This window comes from Dromiciops gliroides, chromosome 4 (genome assembly GCF_019393635.1).
Source record: "Dromiciops gliroides isolate mDroGli1 chromosome 4, mDroGli1.pri, whole genome shotgun sequence".
NCBI lineage: Eukaryota > Metazoa > Chordata > Mammalia > Microbiotheria > Microbiotheriidae > Dromiciops > Dromiciops gliroides.
In genome coordinates this window covers 122697998-122717569 of record NC_057864.1, presented here as the reverse complement: position 1 = coordinate 122717569, position 19572 = coordinate 122697998, and the positions used below count along the sequence as shown (strand labels likewise).

Sequence of the window (19572 nt, the reverse complement as noted above, 5' to 3'; positions counted from 1 at the left end):
ATAAGTTAAGTAACCTGCCTATGGTTACACAGTGAGCAAACATGAGGTGGGATTTGGATCCAAGTTTTCCTGACCCTAAATTTAGTACCTACTTCTACAGTGCTTCAGTTTAACACTTTACTTAATAATTCCCAAAGTATTAATGAGGGACGGACTAGTTATATGTTTGCCTCAGAGAGAGAGAGCGAGAGAGAGTGAGAGCGAGAGAGAGAGCGAGAGAGAGAGAGAGAAATGTGATACAGATGGACCTGGTAAGGTCTTCTCCAAAGTTACCAAGAATCTATTAATTACCGAATCCTGTGTGCTCTTCTTAGTCCTCATCTTGTGTAACCTCTGTAGTATGATATAGTTAGTGTTGGCCATCTCCTTTACCTTGGATTTTCACACTTTTTTCTCCTAGTTCTCATTGCTGATTGCTCGTCATTGCTAGATTTATGTCCTGTCATCCAACCACAGGTATGCCAAAAGGTTCTATCTTGAGCCCTCTTCTCTTCTCTTTCAACAATCAATGATCATGGGGGCAGCTAGGTGGTGCAGTGGACAGAGCACCAGCCCTAGATTCAGGAGGACCTGAGTTCAAATCTGGCCTCAGACACTTGACACTTACTAGCTTTGTGACCTTGGGCAAGTCACTTAACCCCAACTGCCTCACCAAAAAACCCCAAAAACCAAAACACCCCCCCCCAAACAAATAATCAATGATCATCTTTATGCAGGATGACTCTTGCATCTATCTATCTAGTCCTTCATCACTGACTGCCTGTTAGAAAATGCCAACTGAATGACCCATAGGAATTTAACTCAAACATGTCCAGAATCAAAGTTATTATCTTCCCCACCTAAATCAACTCTTCCTTTAAACCCTATTTCTGTTGAGGATACCACCATCTTTCCATTTATTCAAATTTCCACCTTTACAGTCATCCCTGACTCTTCCTTCTTTACCCCACAAAGCCGGTTGATAATGACTCGTCAATTCTACATGCCTACCATATTTCATATCCCCCAACCTCCTCCCCAGCCACATATACACAGTCATCACTCTAGCTCAGGTATTCTTCATCTCGTACTCAGACTATTACGACAAATTCCAAAATGGATTGCCAACCTTCAATCTTTCCCTGCAATCTAGTTTCCACAGTCCTGCCAAAATAATATTTCTAAAACATGATTTGGACCATGTAAAGTGCCATATTCAAGAACTTTTTATGGCTTCCTATTGCCTCCAGTTTAAAATATTAAACATTTAGGATAATATTTTATCTAAAATATTTAAATCTCATCAGTACCTTCTGTATCTCTGATTGGACCTTCCAACTGGAGGGCAGGGCCATGGACTCCAGGGCTTCCATTTAAGGTGGGAATCTTGCACAGTCATCTCAATTTCCCATCAACTACACTTCTCTTAGATTTCATCATGCCCTCCTTCCTCATTCTGCCTGATTGCATTAGCCTTTTGACTCACATTCATCAGTGCTCTCTGACCTCCTGATTGGACCCTCTGACTAAAGAACAGAGCCACAGACTTCAGGGCCTCTATTAAAGGTGGGGGGTCCAGCACAATCTTCTCCCTATTTCCCACCAGTTATGATACTTTTAGACTTCTTTGGATTCTCTATCCTGCTCCCACACCAGCTATGTTCTCCCTCTCTCACCCTCCCTGAACCCCACTTTTTACCTTCCTTTTGTGTGCTGTCTTCCCCCATTAATCTGTAATCACCTTTTAAAAATTCTCTCTACAAAAAAAAAATTAGTAAATGTTGTCATTTGAAGAAAAAAAACCTACTCTCCTTTCTAGATGCCTTTCAAATCTTTTTCTTTAATCGTCTCAATCTCTTTGCTGAGATCCAGATGTGGAGTTCCAATTCTTTACTGGACAATTCCTGTTTTTCCCACCAACACCTCAAATTCAACATAGAAAAAAATCGTATAATATATACAAGTTGTACTAGGTGGCTTCTGAACTCTCTAATTCAGGGATTTTGTGAATTTATCCTAAAAACTTGCCTCTCCTTCTAGCTTCTCTATTCCTATTAATAAGACCCACCATTATCCCCATCATCCACACTATTTTTGCTACTTCTATTTCTTAATCATCCTTTCACTCAACTCCCTCATTGCTCTGCTCAAATTGCTCTACAGAAGAGATCAACCACCATCTAATTATCAAATCTAACAGCCTACTCCTAGGCCTCATTTTTGTCAGTCTTTCTGTAGTATATGACTGCTGACTGCTCCTTTCTTCTTGAAAACTTCTCTTTCCTTGGGGTTCCACAACTATTTCTTCTCTTCACAGCTCTCTATTGCTCTCTCCAAAGTTACCAATGATCTCTTAATTGCCAAATCCAACAGCCTATTCTCAATCCTCATGCTTCTTAACCTCTCTGCAGCTTTTGACACTGTTGATCACCCTCTTCTTGATACTTTCTTCTCTCTAGGTTTTCATGGTTCTCCTCCTATCAATCTAACCATGCAAGTCTACTTCACTGGATCTTCATCCAGGTCATATCCATAAACCATGAGTGATCCACAGGACTCTGTGCTGGGTCCTCTTTACTACTTCACATGGTGATCTCTAATTCACTTTCATCCAGCTCTCTCAATGGATAGATTCAAACATCTGTCCTTGGGCCTCTTCTATCTTTACTCACAGATTCAACGATCTTCTTTACACAGATGCTTTCCAAATCTTTCTAATAATCTGAACCTCTTTCCTGACTTCCAGACCTGCATCTCCAATTCTCTCCTAGAGAATTCCACCAACACCTCAAATTCAACATGGATAAATCTGCCTGATCATATGTACAAACTGGGCTGGGTGGCTTCTCCTTCCAACTCTGATATCCCAGGAAGTTACTCTGAAACCTGCTTCTCCATTCCTGTTAACAACACCTACCATTCTTCCAGTATTTCATGCTAAGAACACCGGAGCAACTGTCTTTTTTTAACTGGTCCCTCACATCAACTCCTGTCACTAACATAACTCACATCAATTTCTTTCATTCCATTCCTAATGCTCTCTCCTTAGTTCAGGTCCTCTTTACTGGACTTCAGTTCAATAGCCTCCTAACTGGTTTCTCATCTCCAGTCACTTTCTGTTCCAATCCATCCTCTAAGAAATGCCTATCTCTAATCATGTGATTGATCTGCTCAAAAACCTTGAAAAGATTCCTATTTCCTAAAAAAAAGTCTAAGCTTTTAGCAAGACATTCAAATGATCTCCATGCTATAGTTCCAACTCATCTTCCTTATATTCTATCCCATTACTCTCCTTTCATGTATCTTCTATACCTGAGTTTTCACTATTTACTGTGCTCTACACATATTCTCTACCTTCGCTTATGCTCTATCTTCTGTCCACTACACACAAGGCATCAAAACAGCCTCTGCCTGTGGAAATCTTACCAATCAATGCTCCTCTCAAAGGCTACCTCCTTTATGAAACTTCTGACCTTCCTGACCAAATGTGTTCCTTCTTCTCTAAGCCACTTTGTTAGTAATAATAATGATGATAATGATGACAGCTTTTATTTACATAACACTTTAAGGTTTATAAAGCACTTTCTAACACAGCCTTGTGAAATAGGTAATGCAAGTACTATTATTCCCAGGAGAAAACCAAGGTTCAAGGAGATTTAATAGACTTCGTTACCCATGTATTAGTAAAGGCCAAAGCCAGAATGCGGCAGAGCTGTGACGTGAGCCCAGGCCTCCCAAGAAAGTCTAGTTCTCTTTCTACTTTCCTACTCCATGCATCCACTATGGCGCTTAGACTGTCTGGTGTATTAATATTTGTGTATAAATAGCACTATAGATTCAGAGATGGCCTTGAGAGTCAGAAAGGCCTAGGCTCAGGTCCTGCCTCTGATATATGCTTGCTGTGTGAACCTGGGCAGGTCATCTAACCATTCAGTGATCTAGGCAATTCTCTAAGACTTTAAATTGCAAAACTGGTTCTGACATTCATTAGGTGAGGAAGCTTCCTCCCTGGGAGTACCCTATGCCAATGAAGTCACAAGCTTGTTCAAAACAAAACAAAATGATGTCCCCAACCAGATGATTAACTCCCAAAGTGCAGAAACCATATGTCGTTCACATAGATATCTTCTGCAGTATCCTGCATGGACTAGGATTTAAACTATATTGGTTGAACTGAATTAAAAGCTTTCTAGGATATAAAACTTTACCTTTTCTATAATTTCTAAAGTTTATAAATGAGATAAAATAAACACATATGTACTCTTATTTAAAGAGAAGATGTTCTGAATTTTAAACATGATCACAATATACTTCTACATGCAATAATATATACGAACACTTGGCATAGTAGAAGATTTTTTTCTTTCGGGTCCTACAAGAGGACTTGCTGTCATCTCTGCTTTGGATCCAACTATAGTGCTGCCAAGTTTATGAGATACATCTTTGTCCCACTCCTCTTTTTGCTCACTTTCCGCACTGTTTGCCTGAGCCCTTTTGGTGTATGACACAGCAGCAGGAATTGATGGACCAACTGTAAAATAAAACATATCATCATCAGCTGAAAATTATTCATTTTTTCTGTTCATAAATTAAAACTGATTCTCTTTGACCTTAGAAATATGTACCTTTGCAAATTTAATGTTGAAATCTGAACCAAATGAGTGCCCTTTGAAAATACTTGGCAAAAAGAGTGATAAGTATCTACCACTTTTGATACCATAAATTAATAATTCAATGGGATGAGGAACAAATAGGCACATAAAGAGGTGGCTCTTCAAACTTTAAAAAGAATGGCACAAACCCTGCCCCTTCTACTATGCTTTCTGGAATGTGTACTCCGTAATTAACAAATTTCCTTTCATTTCAAAACTATTTCCTTCCATCATCTATCTCTCACTGAGACCTAGCCCCTTCCCTCATAATGACACTGCATTCCTAGTCACCTTTTCAATATTGGTCATACTGACTTACTAACTCATAGGTTGTGGTGGAGGAGTTGGGATACTCCTTGTTTTCCATTTCTACTTCCTAACCTGCCATCACTGAGTAACCTATCCTTTGAGATTCCAGTAAATATAAATTTATCATTCAATCAAGATTCTGGTAGATGTGATATGCTAACTCCAAGGATATTTCTGTACTCAATGAGTTCAGTGCTTGACTCATGGTATTTCCACCCCAGTTCTTCCTGTCCTCTAACTAGGAGACTCAACTCCTTTCCCTAAAGAGATCTCTTGGTGAATTAGTCCAACTCGATCCTACCTTCTGCTCCCGAGTGAACTGACCCCTTATGTTGTCACAATAACTCCCTGTCAAATCCAAACCTTGGATTACTACCCCCATCCACCTCCTTTGCTCTTAATCAAATGTTGATGAATAGAAACCAGAGAAAAATCACAAAACTGTGCTGAAAAGGTTCATTACAAACTTATGTAATTTCAACTGGACCCTTACCACAACCTTTTTCAACTGAGTATTTTGCCTCAAACTTTACTGAAAAAATTGATGTCATTTGATGAGAGCTTCCCTTTCTCCCCTCCTTATCTCGTATTACTCAGATGTCTTCCTTCACTATCACCTTCATTCTTGTCCTACATGAAAAGTGGGACCTTCTCCTTGTGAAGGCAAACACTTCTACACTCAGAAGTGATCCCATTCTATGCCATTTTTAAAAAACAGATTATTTCCTCTATCATTCCCATTCTTTCATAAATCTTCATTCTTTCCCTGTCTGCTAGCTGTTTTCCTGCTACCTAAAAAGACATTCATGTCTCCCTCCTAAAGGGGCAGCTAGGTGGCGCAGTGGATAGAGCACTGGCCCTGGAATCAGGAGGACCTAAGTTCAAATCCAGTCTCAGACATTTGACACTTACTAGCTGTGTGACCCTGGGCAAGTCACTTAACCCCAATTGCCTCACCCAAAAAAAAGATACGCAACCAAAAAAACCTTCATTTCATCCTACCATCCCTGCTAGCTATTCACCCTATATCTCTCTTCCCTTTTTTAGTTCTATTCCTTGGATAATAATAGTCTGTGCCAGGTCCTTCCACCACTTCTCCTCTCATTAGCTTCCTAAACCCTCTGCAGTCCAGCTTCTGACTTCATAATTATTCAACTGACATTTCTCTCTCAAAGTTATCAATGATCTCTTAATTCTCAAACCTAATGGCTTTTTCTTAATACTTATCCTTGAACTCTCTCCAGACCTGGACACTGTTGATCAACCTCTTCTCCTGAATATTCTCCTCCATCTTTAAACTTTTTATGACACTGCTCTGTCCTGGTTCTACTCCTAACTGACTTGACTACTCCTTGGCTTCATTTGCTAGATATTCACCTAGTTCACTTCCAGTAATGGTGTGGCCCCAAAGTCTCTCTTTTGGTTCTTTTCTTTCCTCTTTCTATAGTATTTCACTTGGTGACCTCATCAGTTTCCACAGATTTAATTATCATCTCTATGATGGTAATTCCCAGATCTATTTAACCCAGCTGAAACGTTTTATAGTACTTAATCCTGCGCGCACACACGCGAGCACACACACACACACACACACACGTGCTTATATTAAGTTTAATGTGAGAAATTTGGACTTTATATGACTAGAAGGCAATTGCCTATTAGAAACGTTCATATTATTCTTTTTATCAAATTGGATGTCTTAGAGATATCTTAAGCTCAAAATGTACAAAACTGAACTCATTATCTTTCCACCCAAACCCAATTTCAGGGGTTCCCTATTATCTCTGGGATCAAATATAAAATCCTGTTTGGCTCTTCATACCTGACCCTTCCTACCTTTCCAGTCTTTTTATACCTTACACCCCAGCCAAAGTGATCTGTACTCTAGTGTTAGTGGCCTCCTTGGTGATCCTTGACCAAACCATTCTCTCTCCTAACTCCGGGTATTTTCGCTGGCTGTCTCCCATGCCTGGATCTCTCTCCTCCTCCTCCATGCATCCTAGCATCCTAGACTTCTTTCCAATTTCAGCTATGCAGAAACTTTTCCCTCCTTAATGCTGGTGCCTTCCCTCTTGGTTTTCTTAGTTATCTCCCATTTATTTTGTATATGTCACTGGTAAATACTTGTTTACATGCTGTTTCTCCTAGGCACTTACACTGTTTATGCTCTGTATGTACTTAGTTATCTGCATGATGTCTCCCCCATTAGAAAGAACTCCCTGAGGGCAAGGACTGAGCTTGCTTTTCTTTGTATCCACAGTCCCTGGCATATAGAAAGCACTTAATGAATGCTTCCTGAGTGATTAATGCTTGCTTGTTGATTTTGTATGTTATGTTACTTGTTTGAAAATGCTTCCCACCATGATCACTGAAACGCCTCTGTTTCTGATTTGCTGATATACTCCTCTGGACCTTCAAATGAGCAGGAGATTGCATAGAACTGTTGTTTAGGTCACTGCTGGGTCGAGATCGCTGACACAAGTTACCACTGGACAAAGATTCACTCCCTTCGAACTAGAAGCATAAGAGAAAGGACATTAAGATTTTTAAAAAGATATAAAAGAAGTAATATGTATAATTCCTTTATTAATCTGATATTTTAAAGCTAATTAAAGGAAGACTCCCTCCCCAGGTCCAAAAAAGGACCCTACATGAAAGAGTATGATCCTGGATTACAAAAACGTTTATTGTCTGAGAAGAGATTGCGAAAGAAAACTTTCGGGGGGGGGGGGAGCAGAGACAGACAGACAGATCTCAGATACTCAAAGGGGAGTGGAAAAGAGGTGAGATAATACAGTTTCTAGAAGCTTTTGAGTAGGGGAGGGGGAGGGTGCAGTTAAAGGAGAAGACATCTGTAGATGCAATAAGCCAGGCAGCAGGATATTTAGAAAGTCCCAAGCAAGGTCTTGAGTCTATAGCTGTTGTTCAAGGTCGTCCTTGAGCTGGTTATATGGTTTCTGACTGCTATAGGCATCTCCAAATCTGGCTAGAGTTCACTTGCAAAGGATCACTGGTATGTCATGCAATTTGGGGCTTCAGAAGGTTTTTTGACTGGCTAGCTGTTGCATAACTCTGACAAGTTAGTACATTCATTATGGAGCCCATGTTAACAAGCTATTCTGTAGTACTTTACCATAAAAGTGGGCATAATTAAAAATTCTTTACCGGCCAAGTGGCTGCTGGCTCCCAGAATTTTCAGGGTGTCACATTTTACCCCTAATTCCTCTCCTTTGAAAGAAGGAAGTAAGTATGGTATTCCTTCAAACATAACAGAGGTTCAGGTACTTTCTTACCTTTTCCTAAGTTTGTATTATAAAATCCCATAGAGTATTAGGCACTTGGTATTTCTGGATATTACAGAGTAAGGTAGTATGGTACAGTGGAGAGAGGGCTGGTCTTGGAGGCAGAAAGACATGGGTTCAAGTCCAGCTCTTGATACATTCCAGCTGTGTAATTGTAGGTAAGATTCAAATTTCCAGTAACCCAAGAAACTCTTGAAGACTAAAGTTACATTTTTGTACGTGGCATATATGTGGAGGTATTTTGCCTGACTATTTTAGTTACAAGGACTGTGGTTTTGGTGTTTTTGTTTTTTTACACACCCCCCCAATAGGCTAGTTTAGGAAGGACAGGAGAATTGACAATAGCACTGCCAAAAAGAAGAAAAATTTTATTGAAGAGAACAGAAAGAAGGTCAGAAGAAAACACAAGCAGGTCAGCTTTGTAAAGTAACAAGTTGAATTTATTATATACCTTTTTAAAAACTCAAGCCAGCTATGATAAAAGTTAGCAGTTCCCCATGAAATCCTTTTTTTTATTCTACTTTGTATATATAGGGTTTTGGAAGGTGTTTATTCACAGTTCTACTCCTCCACAAAAAAGAGGATGTTGATGATACCTTATATTTAGTCACACTCAGTAAGCTGCTATTATTTATATTAATTAGAAAACCAGGAAGAAATACTTACTTCAGGTGGTTTTCTGCCCAGAAGTAGATAAGTAGCCATGACTTCATCATATTTCTGATTTATTAAGGATACATTTATTTCATCCCTTGAAAAACCCATTGTTACCATAATGTCTACAGAGAAGAAAATTCAGAAAACCACAAACTACTGTTAGTTGGTAAACAGGTTATAGTCTGTAACCAAAAAAAGTGGGGGGAGGGGGAGCATGTCAACAAAGCATAGATTTGACAACTGAGTCCTGATCTTGCAATGTGAACTTAGAACACATTTTTAAACCTTTAAGTTAACATATGTATGCATATACTGGATACTCTTCATTACCCATACTCAGGTGATCCTCCTGGTTCCAGGTAATTTATCACTGTTTACAACACTCCTGACCTAACCTCCCTTGTCTAGGCAGGCACTTACATATAAACCCTCCAATGCACAATGGTGATGGACAAAAGTGAACAATACAACACTTAATTTCTGCTCCTTGATCTACAGGAACAGTTTGAAGTGGGGAAGAAGTGTTTCAGTTCTCTGAAGGGCTTAAATTCCATTGCATCTTTTCCTTGCAGTGGAAAAACATTCTAGAATGTTCTTCTTGTTTTCACCCTACTTTTAAGTCAGATGTTTCAATGGTAAGATAGGAAGTAGTCACTGCCTCCAGAATTGTTAGGAGTAACAGAGTTACTCCTCGAACACAAGGAGATAAATTTCTGAAGGTCTTGGGGTAAAAAGGAGAGCTGAGAAAAAGGCAAGGGAAAGGGAACAGCTGGTAGCAGCCCCTGTTAATGGTGTGAGAAGAACTAGAGACACTCTTCAACTCAGTATGGTGCTTTTTTTTTTCAAATCTGTCTCCTTAAGATTTTCATCAACAAAAATGCCGTTTTCCTTAATATTCCTCACTTATTTCTTACTCTATTGTCAGAATAAATGGCAAATGTCTGTACATGTATATAAACTGTTTTAATGTTTCTCTGCATTTTATGACGATTAATGTATGTGGAAGAGACTGCAGATAAACTTAAAACATTAAAGGAAATGCAGAGTAATTTTTTCATCTTGACTAAACAAATTAAATATTTGTAAAATTAATAAATATTCCCAATTTATAATGTATAATCAGTGTGGTATAGCATAAATTGCAGTGGAGACTTGCATCTAGACATCACCTTTGACCCTTATTTGTGTGGTTAACATGGGCAAGTCACTGAAGCTCCTTGAGCCTTATGAAATGAGGATACTAATACCTGTAGGACCCACCTGACAAGATAATTGGGAAGGTGAAATGACATGGTGTATACAAAGTGTTTTGCAAACCTAAGAGCACTAGATAAATACCAGCTGCTCAGAGTTTAAGGTTTTTCACAATTTGACAGATATTGTATTAAGGGAGTCACATTTTTAGCCTAGAAACATGACCACCAGTAATACTTACCTATTCGCTTTGTGTCATTGAAATCTGGTTCAGGCTCAGTATATGGCTTTAGTTCTTCTTCTTCATGGCCAACATTCATCCACCGATCTTTCATTATTTGCTAGGAAATAAACTTTACATTATATTTGGTCGATCAGTTCATTCTACCACTTATTTCAACTCTACTTTTGGAATTGTGAATGTATCAGTTACTAAATCAGAAGCTATGTAAAGTTTATGTGAAGACTCAAGCAAGGGAGAAAATTATTCCCATGGAGATGAGTAACAGAGCTTCACATGAGAGCTGCCATTACTGTCTAGGTCCACTTGTTAGTCCAAAAGGTTCTGTGTCTTATCTTCCTCCAAAGTCAAGCAAAAAGGAATGTACAATGTGATAGCTTTGAAAATCAAATTATTATTGTTTGGAGGTTCTAAGAACATATATTTAAATGAAAACCATAGTCTTAAATACCTGGAATAATGTCCCTGAAAAGTTGATTCTCTTTTCTTATATCCCCCACTTGATGTATGAGAAAAAAAATCTTAATTTACTGGGCACAGAAAAGAAGAAATCATGGGGAAAGAAATGAGGGTTATTCATTAAACACAGCACTGGGAATGAAACATAATCAAAGCAGAGGGCTAGGAACAGGGTGATATATGGAATGAAAATAGGGAGTGGGGGGCAGGATCAAGCCAAGGACCAGAACTGGGCTTTGAGCTGAGAGAGCAACGGAGAAATTAATTTGGAAACTTAGATAAGGTTAAAGTTAGGATGGAAACTAAGGAAAAAGAGGAAAGCATAAGACAGAAACTCTGAATTGTAAAAGTGTTTAAAGAAAAAAAACCCTTTTGAATGTCTTCTATTATCTGATGCATAATATAAATCTATACATTTCAATATTTTTTGGTTTTTATTGAATAATCTTAATCAGGTAGTGAAGAAAACATAATTTACTTTCCTTCCTAAAGAATTCATGCATAAACTATATAATCTAACCTATAGCAATTAGTTTTTTTAAATTGTTATGCTTCACAAAGCTCTTATGGTTAAGAATATCTACTTAGAAGATGTACTCTGCCTAGTTTCTAATGAACTTGACAACTAGATTACAAAAGCAGAGTTCCAAATGTGAATTTTATCACCACATAAAATATAAGTATCTCTGATTGTACTATAGTGTTCTCCCCTAGGCTGTTCCAAAGGGTTGTATCCATATACCAAGTAATCAGAGGATTAAAAGAATATTTTATATGACTTTCCAAGGAATTTGTATATGTTTACTAATACTAATATGCCATGTAAATTTAAAGTTTTTTGCATTGTTTATAATTTTTTAAAGACAATAATGCCAGTAGATTCTATTTGCCTGTTATCTGGGCACTCAGGGCAAATAATTTCATTTCACTGTCTGGCTGATTCATTAAAAATAAAACCTCAGTTGGTGAGTCCTCCAAATTCCAATCGTGGAAAATCATAATGCCGTAAGGTAACAACTTGTGATCAGGGAACATATATCACACAATATGAGGGACCAGGAATGGTCCTCAAAAGAAAAGGATTAAAAATGTTTCTGGAAAGAGGGAAAAAACGGAAGACTAATCAGCTGCCCAGTATAAAGGACAAAGTTGCTAACTTCTGCTCTAGGGATAGCAAACTTTTCATCCTGAACTTCTTCTCCTTCACCTGCTTTTCTACTCTCCAGCCATGTTTGTTTGTTTTTTTAAAATCACAAGCAAGAAATAAACACCAGTGTTTTTCTGAAGAAGACCTAACCAGGAGCCTTGATTGGAAGATGTGATTATGTGAAGGATCTTTTTAGAGGTGTAGGGATCCCTCTACGGATAGATTTTAATGTTTCTCACCCCAGTCAATTTCTGTGGTTAAAAAATGCATTTATTCTATACATGAGCCTCTTTAAACTTAATTATATCGAAGGAAGGTTTAAAGGTACTATTATTATAGCCACTGAAGTAAACAGTGCCCTACTGTGGCAAGTGAGAAAAGGACCTGACTCATTCATATGGTGATTAAAAGAAAATAGCTCTGAGGTTGATAAAAAGCTATTATATACGTTCTACCTTTACCAAAAGCAAAGGACTTTTGCTGATGATTGTCCATCCCTGCACCATTAAACACTAATTAAACATTAAACATTAATCCTTTATTAGGAGGGAGGAAAGAACCATGAAATGTTGAACAAGATGAACCCATTCAAGAGATTTTAGCTCTCCAGACTCAAAACCAAAATCTTTAGTCCTTCAAATATTAAGATTCAGGAATGTCTATTTTTGACAAATTTACTGAAAGAAAAAGAAGGTAATAGTTTGAATTCCTTTTTAAAATCATAGGGAACCTAAACAATTCCTCAAGGCATTTTAAAATTATAAGAAGTTATTTGACATAGTGTTCTCAAAGGCTGACAGAACAGTATAAGCTATATTAGGTTCTACCATACTGGAAATGCTTTGATTATGGACCAAAGGAGTGAATGTCTCCTGTCTCAGAACCAGTCTAGTCAGATTCAGAGAACAGTGTCAAAAGTCGGACAAGGTGATGAATATTTTGGTCACAACAACTCTTGAAGACCAAACTCTATTTGCCTTCTGGCTCAGCTTTTGATTTTATAGACTTTGACACCATGCTCCTATGAAAGTAAGCTCCTACTATATACATGACAGGCACTGTGCTAAGCACTTTGCAAATATTAGCATGTGCAAAATGCTTAGCATAGTGTCTGGCACGTAGTAGAAGTCTGACTGATGCTTGTTCCCTTCTTCTCATGTTACCTTCCTGAATTAGAATACAAGCTCCTATAGGGGCAAGGACTGGGTTTTTTTCCCCTTTTTTGGGGGGGAGGGGGCAGGGCAATGAGGGTTAAGTGACTTGCCCAAGGTCACACAGCTAGTACGTGTCAAGTGGCTGAGGCTGGATTCGAACTCAGGTCCTCCTGAATCCAGGGCCAATGCTTTATCCACATAGCTGCCCCCTAGGACTGTTTTTCTTTCTGCTTGTATTTGTATTCCTAGTGTTTACCAAAATGCCTGATACATAGAAAGCACTTAAATGCTTATGGCCTTGCCTTTTTGCCTCAAAGGCCATCTACCACATTATATCAAGGTGTTATATGTGCTGATGGAAGGAATGAAAGGAATATCCACACCAATAAACTCAAGAACTTTGAAGTATTATCCTGTTGTCTTGTAATATTTGTTTTAGATCATTATGTTATAGAGTGCACTCAATGGATCTGTGATCTCAACATTACTTTGGTATTTCTTTGATCAGTACCTGTAACCTAGCCAGCCACACCTTTTCATCCTGTATGATCTTTTTTGGTCCATATTTTCCCATAGAGAATGTATGCCCCATTTAGGCCAGCTTTCTTTGGGTATTTTATTTTTCATGAATCCTAGTGTAACACATGGGCTACCCATCTAATGTTATGTGTCATATGTAGGTTTTAATATAGAAAATACTGTAAATAAACTCATGGTATTTAGAATTTAAAGGCATGGTAAAGGTTACTTAATCTCGCTCTCATTTTACAAATGAGGAATCTTGAGGCCCAGACAGATCTTTGGACAAGGATCACACATCTGGTAAACAAAATGGCAGAGCTAAGACCCTAACCCAGTATCAGATAACATATTTAAATGATAAAATGAAGTATAGAAAGAAGAGGTAAAAATATGAGAGAGGAAGAGATTCAGGAGGATAGTGTGGGTTGAGTTTTCAGGAAAGACTTTGTGAAGGGGGAGGGACTTGAGATAGGCCTCAAAGAACAAGGAAGCTTTTTAGGGTATAGGCAGGAATTGTGAGGATATATGTTTCACTGGCAAGAAAAATGAGTTAAGGCTGCAGAAAGCTTTAAAGTCTCACAAGAGGAGGTCGGACTTGATCCATTATTCATTTTAGGCATGAGGATTAATCTGGTGGTGATATATACAAATTACTGGAATGAGAACAGGAGTAATGAGAGCTAGGAGACAAATTCAGTATTTGGAAAGTGAAAGAGAGAGGCCTAACCCAGGACAATAGGATTAGGAATGGAGAGGAAGAGCCTGGAATCAAAGATATCTCGAAGATTTCAAGCCTTGGGTGCTTGATAGGATCACTGGGAGAAACAACAAATGTAAGAGAAGGATTTGAGGTAGAGGGCTGGATGACAGTGAATTTTGGCTGAGGACATGTTGAGTTTCTTCATTTAGGAATACTTGGATGTTTATTTAAGTATAGTTGACTTTTTTTTAGAGCCAAAGAAAAAAAAGAGATGATTCACAAGTGAATGAAAGGTGATATTTACTTTTAAGATTTCAAGGTTCATCTTTGAATTTAAGTATCTTTGAAGCTGTTGTAGTTGTAGTTCATCATCTATCTCCTTGTAGGGCTGGTGTAGCATTCCAAAGAAGGGAAGAAAGGAGAGGATAAAGAGAGAGGTTGTTAGGCAGAGGTAGAAGAATGAATGATGCCAGGCTCTTTCTTTTCCTCTCATCCTAGTCAATGACAAGCAATTCCTTTCAGTTAACTGTTAGTATGTTCTATCCTATACCAAGAACAATGTTATGTTCCACATTACAGAAACATACTCCAGTAACAGCAGTTGCCACTTCTAAATAGAAGAAAAAGTGTATCTATGCATGAACTTATGTGGACAGAATATTTTCTTTGATTTTTTTTTAGTTTGAAATAAGGAAATTATGAGGGAAAATACATGTGTATGTAGGTAATTAATTAGTTTTCTTCCTAATCCTGAATCTATGTATAACACTTGTGAATAAATTAAAGAAAGCAAGAAATAATAAAAGGGGTTGAATTGAATTAATTGTTGACAAAATATAGGGAAATACATATCTTTCTTTGTTTGGATAGCTCTGCTGTTCTGGCCATCTGGGTTAGCCTTGGAAGTCAGTGGGGAGTTCAAAAAGGTACTGCGTGTGCAGAGGGCAGAGGAGGGTCGCTGCTAGAACAAAAGGATGCTCACTTATCCCCAGGCTGGATGGCATAAGGTACAGGAAGAGAGAAGCAAGTTATATTATGCATGGCTAGATGAATCCAATAGGAAAACTGACAAAAACAGGATTCAAAATTTATAAATTATCATAATAGTTCTCATTGTCAATAGAATAGAAATAAAATTATTGACAATACGAAAACACTAACAAAATGTCAGATATTCATAAGGAGGCATTTTAATTATCCCAAGACAATATAAACATCATATTTAACTTCTATGTTCATAAAAGAGGTAAAAACTTAAGGGCTGCCAAATAAAAATATTATTTTAAATTTTGTTTAGCTTATATGAAAAGCCGTATAGGAATCTGGACAACTTGTAATGAGTTTTCACTTTGTGTTGGACTTGGAGTCGGAAAGATCCAAGTTAAAATTCTCCCTTAGGCATTAAGCTAGTTCATACTAGCTGTGTGAACTAGGCAACCAGCTTAAACTTTCAGCCTCAGTTTCCTTCTGCACAATATGGAGATAATAACACTACCTCATAGGGCTGTTTTGAAGTTCAAATGTGATAATGCATTGTAAAAACCCTTTGTACCAAGATATGTAAACAATAAATACATGTAAGACTAACAGCCATCTTCAATAGATAAGTGTTCAAAGGATATGAACAAACATTTCTCAAAAGTTAGAATAGCAAAGTATTTACAACCACATGAGAGAATGCTTTGAATCACTAATAATAATAGAAATGCAAATCAAAACAATCCTGAAGTTTCACCTCCCATCCTGCAAATTGGCAAAGGCAAAATGTGGCAATAGTTAATGTTGAAAGGGTTGTGGAATGACAGGCTCACCAATACATTGTTGGTGGAACTGTGAAATGATACAAACATTTTGTAAAGCAATTTGGAATTATATAAAGTGACTAAAATGTCCATACCCTTTGAGCCAGAGACTCCATTCCAGAGCTTATACACCAAAGAAGCTTTCAAGATGGGAAAAAAGAGTCCCCATATACTCCAAAATATAGGATCACTTTTTGTGATAGCAAAGAACTGGAAACAAAGTAGATGCCCACCAATTGAAGAATGGCTAAACAAATTATGGCACAAGATTGTAATGGAATACTACTGTGCTGTAAGAAATTATGTATGTGATGAATATAGAGAAGCATGAAAAGATCTATAGGAACTGATGCAGAGTGACATAAGCAGAGCCAAGGAAACAAGATATAGTGACTATAACAATGGAAATGGAAATAACATCACACCAAAAAATCAAAAGTGAATGTAACAAAATTATAAAGATCAAAAAGAACTTAAATGAAGAGAAAGGAGATGACACCCCCAACCTGACCTTTCATAGAGGTGGGAAGTCCACAGGTGTTACATAATACATATATTTTCTGACTTTTTCCACCATATCAAGCAATTATGCTGACTCTTTTTCCTCTTTAAAAGATACTATTTGTTATATGGGATAGCTCTCTAGAAGGGATAGGGTTAGGGACTTCTGGGATAACTATGATGATGGAAAAAACAGAAGACATCAATAAAAACATTTTAAAAGAAGATAACAAAAAACCCTTTACAAACCATAAAATCTATATAAATTCAAACTAATTTTATTGCCTGCTGTGAATACCTAAGTATGTTACAGATGCATTGCCCTAGCCTAGAGGCTGGGGGTAAAAAACAAAAACAAAACAAAACTTTAGGAAGTCATTTAATTTCACTGGCCTCAACTTCCTTTTCTGTAAAAAGAGAGGGTTGGACTAGTTGCCCAAGTTTCCTTCCAACTGTAACATTTGTTTTGACATCAAATTACTTTCCTAATTTACTTCACAATAAATCATCTCACAATTATTTTCCTAAATTAGGGAAGGGAGAAGAAAGAGAGAAAGAGAATAAGTAGGGAGAAGAAGAGGAAGTGAAAAAGGCTTTAGGCTGGTGATCTGAGAAGTGATAGAGTCCATTCCTGTTACAGAATTTTTTCCAAGTCAGATATTTGTAATGTAGTGTAGTCACACATTTAGTTTGAAGTTTCTTAGATCATTGTGTATATTCATATTTAAATTTAAATGCCAAAATAGCTTCTAAGGTCAAGGATATTATTTTTGATTATCCATGTCACTTCTCCTGCCTGTAAGTGCAATTATCAAAAGTTAACTATACATATATATATTATATATACATATTAATATGTATCAACATTGGAAAAATGCATCATTTGACTTCTTGTCTAGATATTGAAAACAATCTATGTGGAGTCAGTAGAATTGAACATTGATTTCACTCATTTTCCTTTCACTACGCCTCCAGAGGAGGAAGGAAGGATTAGGGTGCTAGTTAATAAATAGATATATATACATTCCAACAAATGTATATATAAGGAAGATAATAAATTTAAATAAATTGTAAATATATGACTGGATGACTATTACAGCTTATATGTATGGGGTAAAATACTAATTATTAGTTTATTGAAGCCACCAAAACAGTTTTTAATTTGAGCAAATTTCAGAGAGAAAGAAGAAATCATAAAAGCTAAGTAAAAAGGTCATTTCGATTCATAATTTATTGGTTCTTTATGGTTTGCAAAGTAATAAGAGGAAGGTGAGAAATGAAAAACTCAATTAAAAATACAAGTCCTTGCTATATCAAAGAGAATTTTCTGAGGTTTTGTTTAAAAATAATTCTAAATGTTTTCTTTCTCTCTGAAAAGCCATTTCTGGGAATGGTAAAATAGGCTTCTACAAAATGGTAGAAGCAATTACAATAATATTTTCTCTGTGGCCTCTTTAATACATAGTTGTCAGAGATTCGGATTATATAAAATAGAATGCTTTTCTACAGGTGATGGTCCTACCAAAGTTTATGTAAACACATCTAATCTCCAGGAACATAACAGCAGCAATTTGGCTTTTCAAATTAATGCAGATAATGATTTATAATGTTTACTTTAAAGCTAAGGGCAGATGTTATCCTAATTCAACTACTAGAAATTTAAATCACTTAAGTAAATTTTGTGACCCACCCAATTAATTTAAATACCCATCCCTAAACCATTTTCTGTATATTCTTTTCAATCTGCTCATTAGATTATCCCATTGTTATCACTCTATGACAGTAATCATTTGCCAAGTAAAACTCAGGAAAAGGAGGTTCCTATGAAGAAGGGAGAGGGGATGGTTAGGTAGAACAAGAGGATCATGAGGATCAGGAGTGTTTGTATTGATACAGAATTTTGCATATTTTTGGATATTAACAGTCTAAACCCCAAGAGATGATATTGTGTAACTGGACTAATAATCTAGAAGACTTGGGTTCAAGTCTGATCTCTGAAAGATAATGTTTGACTAGGGAAAGATAATGTTTGACTTTGTGCCCAGGTCAATCTCTAAGTTTATAAAAGTTGTACAACAGTTGCTGATTTGCAGCAATGAAGAGTTTCCATAATGGGAATCCCCAGTGAAATCACAGGTCCAAATAAAAATAAACAAATAAGCTATATGTTATATAAAGTACCTATAACAATCGAGTTTGTTTTTTAAAAAAGCTGGGCTTTTGCAGTATATAGGTTTTCAATTTTAAAAGCTTCCTCCATTGTCTATTTCGGGGGGAAAACACACACAAAACCATAAAATGAAAGGAATAAATTATATTCAAGTAAAATATCTCTGAAAAACATCTTATGTTGGCCCAAAGACATAGATAGTTTAGTATCATTCCCAACAGAGGTTTACCATCCCTTAATTTCCACCATTTCTTGACTTCCACCAAACATGTTATCCTTTAGTGAAAAATACTTGTGGAAAAAAATGACAAAGCCCAAACTAACCTGAGAGCTCTGTACACAGGGATGGCTCACTATTAGGATGCTTCCTAACCAGCATGGAATCCGTGTCAGAAAGCCCAATTGCTACACTAAAAAAGTACAGTTTAAATGAAGTTAATTATCTGAATTTTCTACCCCTTCTATTAAGGCAGACAAATGAAACAAAAATGTCACTAGTGCACAATACATGCTGGATTGTTGAAATCATTTTAGTACATGCTGTAACATTTATAAAAATAGAGGGGCATAACACTCAAGGAATAATCTTTTCCTAAATGCATTGCATCAGAAGAAAATGATGTTGAGGACATTAGATATTTTCAAGACCAATATTTTGTCACAAATAGCTTCTAAAATGGTTATACAATAGATTTTAATCAAAATAAGCCACATTTACTAAATGATTATGGGGTGCATGACACTGTATTAAGTACTCAAATAACACTTGCTCTATGTCCCAGT

At 37.0% G+C, this 19572-nt stretch overlaps 1 protein-coding gene across 1 annotated transcript in view; it reads right to left on the bottom strand.

The window, feature by feature from the left end:
• The window catches only part of MARK1 (microtubule affinity regulating kinase 1), a 143795-nt gene that overhangs the window by 22076 nt on the left and 102147 nt on the right, over window positions 1–19572 (bottom strand). The window contains 4 exon segments of the mRNA XM_044003527.1: window positions 4317–4510; window positions 7301–7454; window positions 8909–9021; window positions 10335–10434. Coding sequence (XP_043859462.1) covers window positions 4317–4510; window positions 7301–7454; window positions 8909–9021; window positions 10335–10434 — 561 coding nt within the window.